The sequence below is a fragment of the Pezoporus flaviventris genome, unplaced genomic scaffold (genome assembly GCF_033815535.1).
Source record: "Pezoporus flaviventris isolate CSIRO_AGI_PZ_B2104156 unplaced genomic scaffold, CSIRO_AGI_Pfla_v1 ptg000007l, whole genome shotgun sequence".
NCBI lineage: Eukaryota > Metazoa > Chordata > Aves > Psittaciformes > Psittacidae > Pezoporus > Pezoporus flaviventris.
In genome coordinates this window covers 53,807,126-53,823,541 of record NW_026892555.1, presented here as the reverse complement: position 1 = coordinate 53,823,541, position 16,416 = coordinate 53,807,126, and the positions used below count along the sequence as shown (strand labels likewise).

The following is a 16,416-nucleotide window of genomic DNA, read 5'->3' as shown; positions in this document are numbered from 1 at the left end:
GTATTTTTTCATGCAGAAGTTACTGCTTGTCAGGCGCTCTGAACAACATGCAAGAACAGTATTTAACAATGAAGGGAAGAAATACAATCTGTCTGTTGTATTTGCATTTTCCTTCTTTTTGAGGCTTACCTTCCCCAACCCAAAAATTTATACTAAGTCACTTGACTTAATGTTACCACAAAGGGTTTTTGTATGCAATGCATCTTCATATAATTTAAAATCTCTCAGAGACTGATTTTTCAGAACATGAAAGCTAGTAGGAGCTGCTTGCCCTCTTTTAATATCTGCAGCCTGAGGTTTGCAAACTAAATGGTTAACTTTTTATGTGGTTGCTTTTGTAACTACGTTCAGCAGCAGGTATTTAAATTTTTTTGGCTTTACCTCATGTTCAATAATAGAATCAAGGTTATATCCATCCCCTGCTCGAACTTGCCAGTGCTGCACTTTATTAACTTTCTCAGTATTTGATGCAAATTGTTTCTAATTAACATGTTCTAAATGAAGGGAGAAAAAAGCATTCTTAAAATCTGTATGTGATCTGTAGAATAATAAAATCTTATTGTCAGCTGTGAAAACTTGTACCATTTTATGATCTTTTTGAAATTGCCATTGCTGTTATTCTTGCTGTTATTCTTACTGTTATTCTTGTAAGTCATGCATTTTAGAATTAAACCCTTTTTTATCAGTACTATAATTAATAACAAGTAATAGCTCACTGAAAACGTATGGTGGCAGGTATGGACAGGATTAGTTGTTGAGAGAAAGGAACACAAATTAACCATACTCAGAATTTGGTCTTTTAAATGTTCTGCCTTTCTCACAAAGTCAAGGGAAATATTTAATTGTATTTAATATTCAATTTAATTTCTATCTTTGTGTGTGTTTTCACATGTGTGTGCAGTACACGTTAGAGGTGCATCTGTTTCAGTATTTCTCCCATTACCAGCAAAGAAATGGTATGACTTGCTGAAAAGGAAACAAAGGAAAGGAAAAAAAGGGGGGGGGGGGGGGAGGGGAAGGGGGGGGGGGAGGGGTCAGAAAGGGAAAAAAAAAAAGTTGGGATTTTTTTTATGTCAACAATGTCCTTCTGATTATCCAGAAATAAATTTGAAGAGTTTAAGAAGTTTTTGGCCATCATCGTAAGCCAGTGTAAAATTTGAAAGGGAGGGATCAAGGGCAGTTTTGTGAACATGTCTGCCTTGTGTTCCCTGTATCTAAGGAAAGTGTATAGGGAAGAAGGAAACACGCACACATATGTAAACTTTACTCATATTTATCCAATTTTTATGTCAAAAATCAGGTATATATATGTGTACAATAATCATAGCATGATATTGAAGGATTCTAAATTGTGCTTGTAAAAATTTATCAAAGACATTGACCAAATCTGACCACTGAACTCTGTATTGTTGTACTAATTGGAAGAAATAAAAGATCACAAGGGCCCTATGGCCTTGAAAAGCAACCTGTCATTGAGATTGAGCTAATCTAAATCTAACTGCAACCAAAAGCAATTGTTCAGGCCTTCCTCCCTTTCCCTACTCCAGCAGTATATTCTCTTTGCTCACTTTTGCCTGCACTGCTACGTGTGTGTCCATGCCATTAAGAATAATTATCTCCTGCTCCGTTTCTTGCATGTTGTTAATTTTTGTTCGGGTGAGTAATCTTCTCTGAGTTAGGGCATGAACTCTGGTGCTAGCATAAGGGCATCACTGGCTGCATACAGCTGGAGGCCATAGGACCACACCTTTTAGTGGCAGTATGGATTTAAGTCAAATTGAAAGCAAATGGAAAAGCAGCCCATGCATTGTGCCCCTTGTAACCACAGTGTTTGCTGTAGTAACAGGAGAGATTTAGACAAATATGCCACTGGGCTAATTAAGGGCTCTTCTCCTAAAGAGGCTTTTGTCTCAAGCTTTAGTTCTGGAGATGTGAATGTAGCCACCTTCTGCCTTGGGTTTTCCCTTGTACTTAGTTTTAGCTCAATAGCTATAAATACAACTATATATGTAATAGATACTCTAAAACCACCCTAACAAGACAAATTTTAAGGCCTTGGTTAAGGTTTTGATATATTTTAATATAAACACCAGTATGATTTATGATACGGGTGCTCTAGTTTCGACTTTTGAGGGGTTTTTATTTAGGGAACAAATTATACATGTTATTTTGTTCTGTCTATTTCCAGCCAAGATTTTCATGACAAATATTTACTGGTGATTGATTTGACTTTTGGGAAATAGATATTACAACTATTAGTGTCAGTGCTGAGCTATTCTGCAATGGCAGAAGCTGGATGTTCATCTTCCTGAAGCTGGATGTTTCTCATTCAGGCTCTTTGAACTATAAAGGCTGGTTTCAGTGAAACTTCCCTTGTGGAAATGGGAGCCACATGATTTACACTAAAAGCAATGCTGGACTGACTGCTTAACAGTAGTTGTGAATGATTATTAGTGATTTGAGTAGCTTTTCAGAGTTTTGCAGGTTCAGCATGTATAAAAACATCTATCAGTGCTTCTTTATATCAGCTGTGCCTGTGTCTGGAAATGCTCATGAATGTCTGAGGTGAAGCAGCAAGCCTGCACTTCCATCAGTCTTGCTGATTTTAAAAATCTTTGTACTGCTTGAAATAAATTAAACCAGAGTTTCAGCTTGACAGTTACACTTCATTTTTTTCCTCGCTTCTCCTTCCATCCTGTCATAAATTGGCTGGGATGCAGTCCTCTTAGATATTCACAGGATGCTGAACAAAACTTACTGTTTAATCTGGTTTGGATTAAGAGTATTTTCTCAAAATTTGAACCTGCAGGATTGTTTTTTTCCCTTTCACAATTATTTCATCTTTCTGTGGGGCTCTGGGGCTTTTTTTGTTTGGTTGTGGTTTTTGGTTGGTTGTTTTTTGTGGGTTTGTTTGTTTGGGGGTTTTTTTGAGGGTTTTGTTTGTTTGGGGATTTTTTAATGAAAAGGCATTGCCTTGGTTTTCAGAGTTTTCCAGGATGTGGTCAGTGAATCCCCTCACTGTCCTTATTGAACTTTTCTCATAAAACAAATGGGAGCAGAAGGTTTGGGAAATACACCACCATTTCTGCCTGAACTTAAATGACTCATGGATTTTTGTACCCTAAATATTCTGTTGAACTCACTGTCACGTTTTCTGATGCTCTGTAGCATTAATGAAAGCAATGGGGCATTGTTTTGATATTGCTATTTATTTTTCTCTTCAGCTGTGTGCTGCCCACCTGCCGACACGATCAGAGGCACCAAACCACTATCAAGCAGTATGTCGGGCTCTGTTTGCTGAAACAATGGAACTGTACACTTTCTTGGCCAAAATTAAAAGTGCAAAAGAGGTAAGCAGTCTGAGAAGGTTTTCTGCATTTGAGCTCATTACTGTGTGAATTAGGCTTACAAAATCACTTCTGTACCCAGCCAGTAGTGAATGTCAGATTCTTGAGGAAATGGTCTGTAGCATTCAAGGAGAGCAGTTCTATAGCCAAGTTTTGTTTTTTGTTGTTTTTTTTTTTTTTTTTCTTTTAGCCTGTAACTATTTAGAGATGTCTTGATGTCTTGTAAAAATTATTATTAATTGTGATGTGGGAGTAAACCAAATTTTTGTCTTGGAGGTTTACACAGTGCATACACGCATCCATTCCTGCATGCCTGTATGCAATGTATTTGAGTCTAAAAGCTTCTCTGGTGTTTCAGGGATGTTGTGAAGCATCAGAGCTTTGCCTGTTGTTCCTCAGCTCCTTCTCATACTTTGTCTTTGGCTGTGAATTATCTGAGATTCTTCTTGCTCGTATTTTGTCCCAGGTCAGCAGCTTCCCTTAGCTTTGAAGATTAGCTTCACATAAGCTTCATAGCAGAGCCAACTTCAAAAAAAGAAGCATTTCCACCTGTAGGTCAAGGTGCTAATGTTCACTGCCTGCTCGGCTGTTAATGTGCACTGAAAGTCCATCCTATGAACCACTAAAATGAAATAGTCAAGATGAAGAATAGCTTTGAGGGTGGGCAGATGATTTTTAATGAAGATAATTTTGGTGATATGGCCTGCAGGTCTTTATGGCTCCATAAATAATTGGTGAAGGGAAGGGCAGGAGGGGAAGCATGCCTCTTGAAGCTGATTTCTTCACTGAAGCCAAATTGTCAAGTAACTACTACACTGTCCTAATTTTTCTTCTTAATAAAAACCTGAAGGATCTTCTCTTCTTTTGTAAGCCAAGATCTACAGTACCTTTGAAAAGCAGGGTAAGATTTTACAGGCTCATCTAAGAATTTTGCTGCTGAAAGACGCAGAGCTGTTTCACCCATGCACACATGCTCCCGCTGTTTTCCTTCGAATGGTTCTAGGAAACGAACACAGCAAATGCCAGAAAACGCAAAGTACTCATTCCTTATCAAGTTAATGAGCTGAATCAACTCCTTAAAGGGTCAGAGCAGCACAAGAAAGCTTTCACCCTCCCACTCATGGTGGAAGTTGCAGTACAGTCAGAGGCATGCAAGGGACTGGTGCTGTCTTTCTTCCTGTTTGGGATGCATCTGTCCAAGGGGGAGAGTCTGTCAGAGATGTTTTCCTGTTCCAATAGTTCTTGAACACTTTGGCCACAGTAAGTAGTAATAAGGCATCTCTGTTGTCAGTATCGAAGTAGAATACTGTGTTTAATAACCATTTAAAATTAAGCCTTAACATTTTTTTTCATTATTTTAAAAGTAGAGGGGTGTTTTGAAGTTGCAAATTATTTAATCACCTTGTAATTGGATGTAAAAATGCAACAACATCTGATCACACCATAGAGCATACTATGAGTTAATCCCAAATGAAAGAAACCATTTGCCTTTCAAAGGCTATTAGGGATTGATTCAAAGCACATTTAGGTCAGAGGAAGTAATCCTTGTAGATGGAATTTTGGCCCTACTGAAAGCACTGAAACTTTTATTGCTGCACCTAACCAAGGGCAGAATTTTGACCTTTTGATTTCATTTTACTCTGGATCAGTCCCCAGGTAGGCATGCAAGAAATGATCAAGAAAATTACCTTACAAAGAGCTTCTGGAATCTGAATACTTTGGGTTTATGATGTGCTTGATCCTTGCTTATAGCTTTTATGCAACTGTATATTGGGAATGTATTTAATTTTGAAAATAATATTGTGTACAAAGAAAAAATATGTATGAAGAAAATACAAGGTGGAATGCTGTAAATCTTGTTATACCATTTTAAAATGACCTCTGCAGTTGATACTTGAGGCAAACAGTAATCATATGATCACACTAGCTTCATGCCAGTAAAAGCTGTGGTATTGCTTATATGCTCTTCCCTCTTGCAAATACACAGAAGAACCTTAATTCATGAGGAATATGGTTAAATACTATTCAAGTCAATAAATTTATTTTTCTTTTCCTTTTGTTATTGTCATGTGAGTCTTGGGTATAAAGGAGAGAAACACTAATTCAGTAAGAACTTTTTTTGTCATGCATTTGTGTGATAGCACTGGCAGATAACTGAGTTACATACATCAAATCCAGTTGAAAAAAATAATGCCTTATACTGTGTAATATTGTGTCAGTGACACTAAAAAACTATTAGTTTATTTCAAACCTTGACAGCTTTATGTGGAGATCTTCCTTTAGAATCCCTCAGACCTAGACACAGTTATGGAAATACAACAGTTGTGGAAATGAGATCAAAATGAAGTTAAAAACAAAAATTATTTAAAAATTCCTTGGGTTCCTTCTAGGGGCAGTGGATGGCATATGGGTGTCTGTTTCCCAGGTATATGAAATTTCTGTTTCTTGCTCAGTGGGTGCTTAAACAGACAGCTTCTCTGTAGTGGAAGAGAATCTTTATCTGCAGATACTCACCAGCTAGCAGTGGACCAAGTATGACCTATCTTATGCTACAGCCCAGGACAGGTTTAGAAGGGAAATAAACTGTGAAAGAGGCAGAAAAAATATTGCTGTGATGCTGTTTTCAGTTTGGCACTGTAAAAACTTGTCAGGATTTTGAAAGTTGCAGGATTTCATGAGCCATAGATCAGGAGGCAGGAGGGATAAGCCTGTAGAGCTGTAATATGTATTATTACTTTTATATATACTGAGTAGTCATGTGCTCTCCAGTCTGCTATGTGAACATCACTGTCACATAAAAATGGAGCGTAGATTCAGGAAGGGTTTTACTAGCATGTGTTTGGGTGAGTGTATTAATCAGAAATGATGAAGCAATGAGTGAGCTGCTCAGGTCATCTCAATGGATGTCAAATAAAATGTTTTGGGCAGTTTGTCACAGACTCAATGCCATGTGATTATTTCCAGTCTGACTCCCTGTGTGTGAAAGGTCAGCAGTAAAACTGACTTGCAGACAGGGAGATGTACTTCCATTCTTAAAGAGAATGAAATGTTTAATGTAGTGGATGTGCAGGACAGGACTCAAGCCACAGCTGAGCAAGGTATGGTAATACTATTGCAGTAATACAAAAAATAAAATAGAATAAAAATAGTAAGAATATGTGTTTCTGTGGAATAGCAACAGCAACTCCAAAGGTACGGTTGAAATTCAGGTAAGTAGTTTGATCTAACTGTGCATCCTTTAGCAAGATGGAATTTTTCTAGCAAGTTTACTGGCATGTTTTGCAGCCTTCTGGCAGCATCTCTGTGCTGCTCAGGCCCTATCATCTGCTGTCATCCAGAAGTGGTCTTTTGATGGGCCAAGACCTCTTCACTCTGTATTCTGCTGTTTAAGCGTTTGCAGTTGATGACAAAAATGGAGTACAGCCTGTTTCTCAGCTCAAACCAGTGAGCTTTTAAAATTGCAATAGGAAAATTCCAGTAAAAGGGGAGGAAATGCATGTATATCTGGTGAAGGGGAAGATAGTTTAAATATCTGACCCTCATGTAAAAGAAAATATTAATCTTTCTTAGGATCATCCATAAGTCATTCAAATCACCTTTGGTGGCATCCAGCCATAGACAGAACTCTAGGCACAAATAAATGATGTCCATGAGATAAAGCAAATGTTCCTGTTGCGGAGTATCTGAAAAGGTCAAACACATTATTGAAAAACATCATCAAGTGTGGCTGGGAGAAACAGGGGCAGACTATGCAAGCATAAGAACACAGAAATTGCTGCTCCAGGTTGGACTGGGGATCCCCCTGGTTTACCATCCACATTGTTTTCTTGAGGAGATATCTGCCCTACTCCTCCTTCAGCTCCCTGTTACTGCACAGTCTTGCCTTCTACTGAAGTTAGTGCTCCACATGTGCTTCATGTCTGAGTGAGCCAGCAAGGTGCCCTTGTCACAGAGATGCCTTGTGGTGTTAGGGGCTGCACTGGGAGAATTATTGCTAACAGGTTGAGTGAGGTGATCCTTCCTGCCTACTCAGCACTGGTGAGGCCACAGCTGAAATGCTGGGTCCAGTTCTGGGCTCCCCAGTACAAGAGAGATATGAACATACTGGTAAGAGTCCAACAAAGGGTCACAAGGCTGATAAAGGGACTGAAGCATCTCACATATGAGGAAAGGCTGAGAGATTTGGGTCTGTTCATCCTAGAGAAGAGGGTCTCAGGGATTGCACTGAAGTCTAAATATCTGAAAGGAGGGTGCAAGGAGGATGGAGCCAGGCTCTTTTCTGTGGTGCCCAGTGCCAGGACCTGAGGCAATGAGCCCACACTGAAACACAAGAGGTTCCCTCTGGACATAAGGGAACACTTTTTTACTGTGAGGGTAGCCGGGCACTGGCATGAGTTGCCCTGGATATGTTCAGAAGCTGGCTGGACATGGACCTGGGCAACTGGTTCTGATTGGCCTTGCCTGAGCAGGAAGGCTGGACCAGCTGACCTCCAAAGGTCCCTTCCAACCTCATCCACTCTGTGAGTGGTACTAGTAAATGATGTTGCCAGCCTTTAGCGGTGTAGGCTGTAGGTGATAAACTCCACAACTGGCACAGCTGGTGCTAAAAGATGCCGTGTGATGCTGGCCTGCATAAAACACAAGAAGTGTCCAGTAGGCCGATATATCTTAATCTGCCACAGTAAATTTGACTGCTAAATTTTATAGACATTGATGTACAACCTAAAGCATCAAGATTAATATTTCTCCCAAACTAATTTAAACTTTGTATATTTTTATAATTGCCTGTGTCTTCTATTGCACTGAAAGTCCATGTTCATCAAAAACTCATCCATAATTTCATTACCCACAGTGTTCCTTATAATTAAGTTTTTGGTAGAATACAGATAAAGCTTCCAATCTGTCATCTTTGTACTGTTCTTTTAAATCATGTCACCTTTCATTTCTGTTCCTTCTGATGTAAAAACGTAATCTTTTCAGTCTGGCTGGATCTATTTCCATCTCATCTGTATGAAAAGATAAATGTACAAATTTGAATTATGTCCATGAGTAGAAACAAATCTTCTTCACTACTTTCATGCCATGCAAAGACTCAGTTGGAAAACAGTTAATTACTAAAGTCAAGTGTTACTTTCCATTTAACATGGCTATATTGGGTATTATTTGTAGAAAATATGATAATAGAGGTAGTTAATAGGTACCTAAACAATGTTAATGGCTAACTTATTTTGGAAACACAGTCACTAGCCAAGTTACTTTTAAGAGTCTTGTGGCTGTAAAAGCTGTTAAATACCCTGCTGCTTGGATTTTCAGAAAGCAAAGCTGCCGAAAGAAATTGATTCACAGATTTTTCTGTTCATAACTTCGTAACTTCTGCCTACACTTCTAGGCTTCCTGTAACTCCACTTTTGCACGTGTGGTTTTGTCAGGCTTGCAGCCCCATCATGATCTGTTTGATTCCTCAGTTTAGGAGCTTTAATAAAGAAAAAGGCTGCTGTTTTGGTTTTGTGAGGGTTTAATTGTTTGGTTTTTTTTTTTCTTAAGTGATGCAGGCACTGTCACTCTAGTATTATACGCACTTGCTTTGAGAGTTCTTTGCTTCTTTTTAAACAGTTACATTGGGCAGTATGATGATTATTGCAGAGCTGAGCAAAATGCATTAACCCGTACCATTCACTATGTATGAAGAACATTGTCTGATATCCACTCAAGAGGTTTTCAGGGACTGATTTAACTGACCCTATTCCCACGCTTAAATTAAATGAGGCTTGGGTCTTTTCAGAGAACTAGAGTAATACTGCCAAACCCTTGGAATTTAAACCCAAGTTGGATAGCTGAAGATATATAAAAGCAGTATTTCCCCAGTGTGCAGGTTATATACTTTTTAATTGAACCTAGGGGTGCAAGAATATTTTATTCGTTTCTCAGCAGCATAAGAACTATGCATCAGCAAACAAATGATTCCTCATTACAAATATAAACTAGGAACTGCAACTGCAGTAGACTGTGTTCTGCAGTTGGGGAAAGATGAAGTGCAGATCTGGATTCCCAAGAATACCATCTTCACAAAAACGTTGCATTTTAGAGAGCATTCTGTAGAAGTGAGTCTTTGATGCTGTGCTGGCAAGTGCCTTACATAAATTCCCATCTGTCACCAAGCAAAGAAGAGCACATCTCAAATGTGGGACACACAGCAGCAGCAAATGAGCTGCTTGCTTTTAATAGTGCAGCAAGATGTTAGAAGACATTTGGTATTTTTATTACTAGCTTTTGTCACAAAATGCAGGGGGGGAGGGTTTAAAAAAAGCCAAAGCTGTTGAAACAGTCGCTTTTTACACATCCAACCCTTATTTCCTGAGCAAACACCCAGGCTGTAATAGGTGAATCAGGTCTGTTGTACAGGTCTGAGGTTCTGGAATCATTTAGAAAAACCGTTTTGAGGTGTTTCTGCTTTCTGAAGTGGAAACCCACTTAGGCCATGTATTTATTATACTGTAAGAGCTTTCCTTAAGCCATTGCCCCAGGGGTAGGTACCAATGGCTACAGCAGCTGAGGTTACTTGCAGGTTTTGGATCACAGTTAAGATCTGACAAAGTGTCTATTGTATTTTAAATGTGTTGGTTTCTATAATTTATGATTGAAACAGCTACTGAAACCCACTGATGCTGGCTGAGAGTCCTAGAGGGAAATGGTAATATTTCATTTGTCACAGTGAATTTATCAATTCCTAACCAGCACCTGATGTGTGGACAAAATTACCTCTTGTAAGCCTTCCTAAGCACTGGCTGCAAGGATAGAGCAATTCCTGTTTCTTTTTCTCCCCAGTACTCCAGAGCTTTCTAATTTCTATAATTATGAAGATTCCTTTCTTTTCTACTGTTCTCCACTAATTGCATGGTGAGCTGCGGTTAGGGACCTGAGCCAGGTGCCAAGGACAGGAATGAACTGTTCCAACAAAGTGGGTGTCTGTGCTGGTATAAGGGCAGCTGCTGGAGCACTCAGCACTAGGATGGGGAGTTAACAGGAGCTCAGGTTTGGCAGTAGCCTGTGTTCGTATCAGCTCCTTTGTACCGTAAAACTACACTTTAAGAGATTTTTCTCTTGGCTGGCATGCTTTGCTTTTGCAACTCTCCAGTGCGTGGTAGCCAGCATCACTTACACCTGCGCTTTCTCGGGTAGGAACTCTCCCTCTAGCTATGTTCCAGAGCAGTTAATTAGATGGTTACTTTATTTGGAAGATCTTTCAGCTGCTCAGTGTGCCCCCCACCCCTTCTTGTTTTCTGCTGTTAGGAAAAACATATTGTAATCTTTTTAGCTTCATGGAATATTTATGTCATTCAAAGGCATTAGCCTTTGGGCATAAATGAGCCCAGTAAACTGCATGGTAGGGAACATGGTCCCTGACATGGCTAATTGCCACAAATCTACTTGAACAGTCGAAAAGTAGATGAAGCAGCTGGAACATGTGAGTTTTTTAAAAATGAATGTGTACCTTCCAGTATGGAAAGGAGGGACAAATCTGGCAGCTGTGAGTTCATTTATTGAAGTTAGCTTTTTGATTACAAAAAGGACAAGGGGAAAAGTACCAGAATGAGTTAATATTTTGCAGTTTATCAATACATGCTAGCAGTTTGCAAGTAAGCAAGTAGTTTACAGTTCACAGACACTGTATTTGAAATGATTACCGCAACTGTATGATGCACAAAAGACAAAAATCTGGATGGTAAAATACGCATAAGCAAGGGGTTTGTTACTCATTCTTCACATTTTTTTTTTCCCTCCTTAGAAAAGGGGGATTGTTTGTAAGTGTCAGACTTTCTGCTGACCGCAGCGACAAGACTAAAGCAAGTTTCCATACAGACATTCTTTCCCAATTGGGTATCCCGTGGTGATACTGCAAGTCATGCCAACTTTCCCACATTGTCCCATTATACATTTTGCTTCTGTAGTGTAGGTGATTTGTGTTTTTTCTAGAGTCTTCCTGTAAATTATGTATTTTATTTTCACATGGCAATGGTAATATTTTTTTCTTCGATATGAAAGTATGTGGCTTAAGTAAGACAACAAATAACACATCTGCTCTCTTTCCAAAACCCCTGTGGTGGCTGACTCACATGTGCTATCTCTGTAACCAGTTTTTTTAGATACATGCACTCTGTTAAATGTGCAAGTTAAGCAAAGTTCCAGTGCTTTCATTTCTTCCACTGAAATGCTGGCAGTTTTGGAACTACTTTCAGAGGAAAAAAATTACAAAATCCTCTTATTTTTAAGTTTTCTGGGGAGCTCAAAAGCTAAATTGAGACTGTGACTGTTCAGTTCCATTAAGAGCTCAAGTGCTTACAAGTGAGAAAAAGCTTTTTGATAAATAAATATATCTGTCAGACCTCTGACCTGTTGCTTTAGTCTGATAAGATAAACAAGTAGTTGCAGAGATTTTATTATCTATTTTGAATACATTAGTGAGTACTTGGAAAACAGATCAAATTAAATCTTTTTAAAGACTTCCTGGAAAATTCTGTAAAAGTGGAATAGAGTACTGAGAATTTGCACTGTTGATTCCAGAACGTTTAAATACAGAACTAAACCCGAAACCAGCACTTTTGAGTGTAGTTATTTATATGTATAACATAATTTCTACAAAGTATTTTAAAAAGCATCCTTTTTGGAAAAGCCTTTTAAATCTTTCATTTGCATTTATGTATTTGCAGGCTTGTCTGTTCTTTGGTCTACTGTAACTTTTAGTAATTTTTCATGTTGTTGGTGTGACAGCCTTTTTATGCTTTTCCATATTTCCATGGTATGCAGCAGTTTTAACCTTTGAAAGATCTGTTTCTGTTCCTTGCATGATTTTGTTAACCGGATTTCAGAATTTATAACCATGTTATACAGACTACTTAATTTCAATGTGTATGCAAGTCTGTTGCTAATCAGTTTAAAGTGTTTCTCATAGTTTATTTCTCTCCACAACTAGCTTTGTGGGAATTTCTTCTTTTTTTTCTTTTTCAAAAATGAACTGTCTTGAATTCAACAAATAATAGTAATTTTGGGAGGAATGGAATCCTTACCAGGTCAGTAATGTTTCTGTGTTGTAGGTTAACAGACTTACTAGGTGGTTGGTTTTTTTTTCTGTGCATAGCCCAATTTTAGGAATAGTAAAATTTCTATGCAGTGTTTTTTTCTCTGGCTATTATCTGAAATTCTTTCATATTCAAAATGTTAAGATTTTTTTTCGTTTCCTACCATTTCAGGTCCACATTTCAATTAAGAGAAATATATTAAAATAATATTTCACGTTACCTTTACAGCATTACTGTGCAACTCATGAAACAGTTGGTAGAGTACCCAAACAACGTAACAGATGTTAAAAACTAAGCTTCAGTTTTACGTGAGGGTAATGCCACCATTCGTTTATTGACTCATTTTCTTTTCATTGGCAGAATCTGAAGAAGATTCAAGAAATGGACAAAGAGGCAAGTGATGAATCCAGCACAGATCTTGATGATTTAAAAAATGCTGACTGGGTAAGACAAAAATTGAATAGTGGTTCAGCATCATTACTAGTTGTTTATATTTCTTTGTGATGCTTAACTTAAGTTTGTTTGGTTTATATTAAAATTAGTGTCTGGGCTTTTTTTTAGCATATGAACTAAAAATAACTCATGACAACTTAGAACCAAATGAAGTCTCAACATTCTTTCGCAGACGGTTGAAACAATACCAGTATCTAGGCATTACATTTTTTCTTTAGACTGTTTTCATGGAGAAGCTTTTGCAATTTAAAAAGACTGGACTGGACATTTAGACAGGTATCATGCCGACTGCCCTTCAGAGGGGCAGCCAGGCAGTAGGCAGAACCACCAGCTGAATTTCTCCAATGATGAAAGAAACACGTTACATAGAAATACTTAACAGAAAGTAGCTTGTTTTATTTTCTGGTTTCTATTCTTGCCAGTTCACAGAGGCATATTATGAGGTCCTCAAAAATACTTGATTTCAATCTCTCAGTCTATCCAGTTTTTAATCCTCTCCAGCCATTCTTACTGCCCAGAAAGAGAGAGGGAAGTGTTAGTGTGTGGTGATCCTACAGGCAGAGCAAAAGGAAGTTGAGTACTGAGAGGTTATTGGTAGACCTCAGGATTTGGAATCTTTCTTTCTATAGAATAAAAACTGCTGGGAAATTTTGCAATAAAGTTCTGGGCCTAAGGGAGACAAAGTTTTGGATTCAGTCACTTTTTTAACTGACATAGTATTCGCTGCAAGTCTAGAACCTTCCCTGGGGTCCCTGCAGTATACTTGAAATGGTAATAGAAATGGTATAGTATGAGAACTTCAAATCCTTTTTCTGTATTATCTTAGAGATGAACATCACTTGAAGTGATGTTCAGTTGCAGTCCTGCTGAGTTGCAGCAAAATTTTGTTACATTCATGAGGGTTAAAAATAGGCTTCTGTAAAATAAAATAGGTTTTGTTCGAAGACTTAAAAATAAACTAGTACAGCTCCATATATTTGGTGGTGTCCAAAGTGGAAATGACAACTTCAGTTTAATCTAGGATTGTATCTAAGTGTAAGATATCAAATAAAGTTTCTCCCTCTTTTATCTTCAGGCTCGTTTTTGGGTACAAGTGATGCGAGATTTACGGAATGGTGTTAAACTGAAGAAAGTTCAAGAGCGTCAGTACAACCCACTTCCAATAGAATATCAGCTCACACCCTACGAAATGCTGATGGATGATATTAGATCCAAACGTTATACCTTAAGGAAAGTCATGGTAAGTCAAGATTATCACTAGAATTTGTCAAATCTAAAATGTTTTCTTCCTTTATTCTTTTCTTCTCTTTTTTTCTCGGAACCCAAATTGATGATTTCATGTAGATGTTCATTTCATGTATGTTACTAAATATTCATGTTTTTTATATGGCATCTTAAATTTATGTCGTACATTGAGGGGGAAAAACATGGAACCAGCAAGTGTTGTGTATTTTGTTTTCCATATGGCAGGCATTTAAAATTCTGGAAGACACACAAACATATCATATGCTTGAACAAATGACTTGTGTTGTGTTTAGGATAACCTTAGGGGTCATATCAAAAGTCCTGTCATGCATTCAATTGAGAGGTTGTTTTAGGCCTTTTTTATTGGGGAGAATGTTCATCTTGAGTTACAACGTAGTTTTTTTCATTTCAGAATGTAGAGTGCTACCATGTTGTTCGTAAGTGATAATGTGGTGGGAAAGAAAAACCTACAGTGGTTGAAAACTTGTATTACCTACTACTTATATTACAGCATTTGAAAACATATGTTACCATGATCCGTTATATATTTTAAAGGAATATTCTATGTTAAAAAATATAAATCTTCCATTTGTAGAAATAGAGCTTAATTATTTTCAGCATATCCTATTGCTACTTTCAAGTTAAGACAATATGCCAAAGCAAGCTGGAGAGCATTGATGTATCCTCCTTCAAGATACTCATAAATGTGAAAGTAAGATTGACTTGAGGCACTCTTTTTTACCAGAATCCATATGGTATTTACTGGTGTTCCCCTGTTCTTTCTTTCCTTTTGGTTCATACTGTGTTCAACGTGAAGATGTTCTTCCTTATAAGCTAGCAACTGATCTAAAGGGCTCCCTATCCCTAGTAGGACTTTTTAAACCCCTTTGTCTGAGGCAATTAGTTGGTCAATGTCAATATTTATACCTTGCACTTACTTATCTTTGCGGGTTATTTAGCTACAGTGAAAGTATTGTCTTAGAATATTCAGTGTTCAAATTTATTTGCTTTCCTGATAAAACCTCACACAACCTTTGTTAGTGAGAAAGCTGTGAATCCACCAGAAAAATTCAGATATGGGGGTGGGGATGAGCGATGAGAGAGACAGAAAGCATGTTGTTTATTCTCTCAGAGATCATTAGGAAAAAGAATAAAGGAGGAAAAAATTGGAGCAACTACATGGGGAGCAAATAAATTAGTTCTGTTACAAATGTAAATGGCTTTTATGTATAAGCTGAAAGAACTTTCCTAATCAAGATCTGGATTTATACTATCAGATTGTATTTATTTTCTGCAGCAGATGTTGCTTAGATGTTAAATCAATAGGGTAAAATACATACCCAGGTAATCATATTATGTCTTTTTGCCAACAATTTGGAGAACTGTGCTAAGTGTTCCTACTACCCAGTGCAAAAAAGGAACAGTCCCCTAAGGACTTTGATTACTGTATGCAGTCAGGATAGTAGTTTTATTTGAATGGGAACCCCTGGGTCATCCAATTTTGCCTTTGTCAGACTAGACTTTAATTCATCTTCTGCTGAGCAAGCTCCTGCCTCTTCAGAAGAGATTTTCTTCATTATATGGTAGGTCTTGGAGGCACAGCTGCTTCTTTGCTCATCCAGACTTTTGCTGTATGCAAAATCCCTCCAAGAATCTATTTTTGCCCTGCTATCTCGTCTACTAGGTAGATTGTCCAAAATGACCCCTGGACATAAACATGAATTGGAATTACAGTCAGCTGCAGGTACAAAACCTATAGGGCTGCCTGTGATGCAATTGCTGACTTCATCTGACAACTTGCTAGCAACACCAAATTAGAAAAATAACTTTTCTTGTTAAAAATCCTAAATTCAGTAATGTGGCTTCTGCTGCAGGGTCTGCTTGAAGAATGTGTAAAGCATGCACAATAATAACAGTGCAGCTGAATATGACATGTGGAGCCTGAAGGATTCACACAGAATTACAAGTTCAGCTAGATCTCATAAATACAGCATCTTTTAACTGGCTGTCATCGATCAAGGCTGATTATAGGTACTCCTATCAGAGAAAACTGTTGTGGTTCTTGAGAAGAGGAGAAAAGGACAAATAATCCTAAATCATAATTTGAAGGCAGCCTGGGAAAGATGGATTATGTCTCTTTTCTGTCAAAATGGATTTTGGCTAAATTCTTATTAAAAACTATATTTGCTTTAAATTTATAGGAAGTATTTTAGGCTCAGTAGCTTGTGAAAATGCATATGCTTCTAATGATAATGGGTTAAGTAAATTTTTTACATAAATAAGATGCAACATGA

General features: G+C 37.8%; 1 protein-coding gene across 4 annotated transcripts in view; it reads left to right on the top strand.

The window, feature by feature from the left end:
- Nucleotides 1-16,416, top strand: part of SPIRE1 (spire type actin nucleation factor 1) — a 125,719-nt gene that overhangs the window by 77,679 nt on the left and 31,624 nt on the right. For all 4 annotated transcript variants that reach the window (XM_061448824.1, XM_061448825.1, XM_061448826.1 and 1 more), the window contains exons 4-6: nucleotides 3,225-3,350; nucleotides 12,785-12,868; nucleotides 13,953-14,117. In XM_061448824.1, coding sequence (XP_061304808.1) covers nucleotides 3,225-3,350; nucleotides 12,785-12,868; nucleotides 13,953-14,117 — 375 coding nt within the window. The remainder of the gene's footprint in view (nucleotides 1-3,224; nucleotides 3,351-12,784; nucleotides 12,869-13,952; nucleotides 14,118-16,416) is intronic.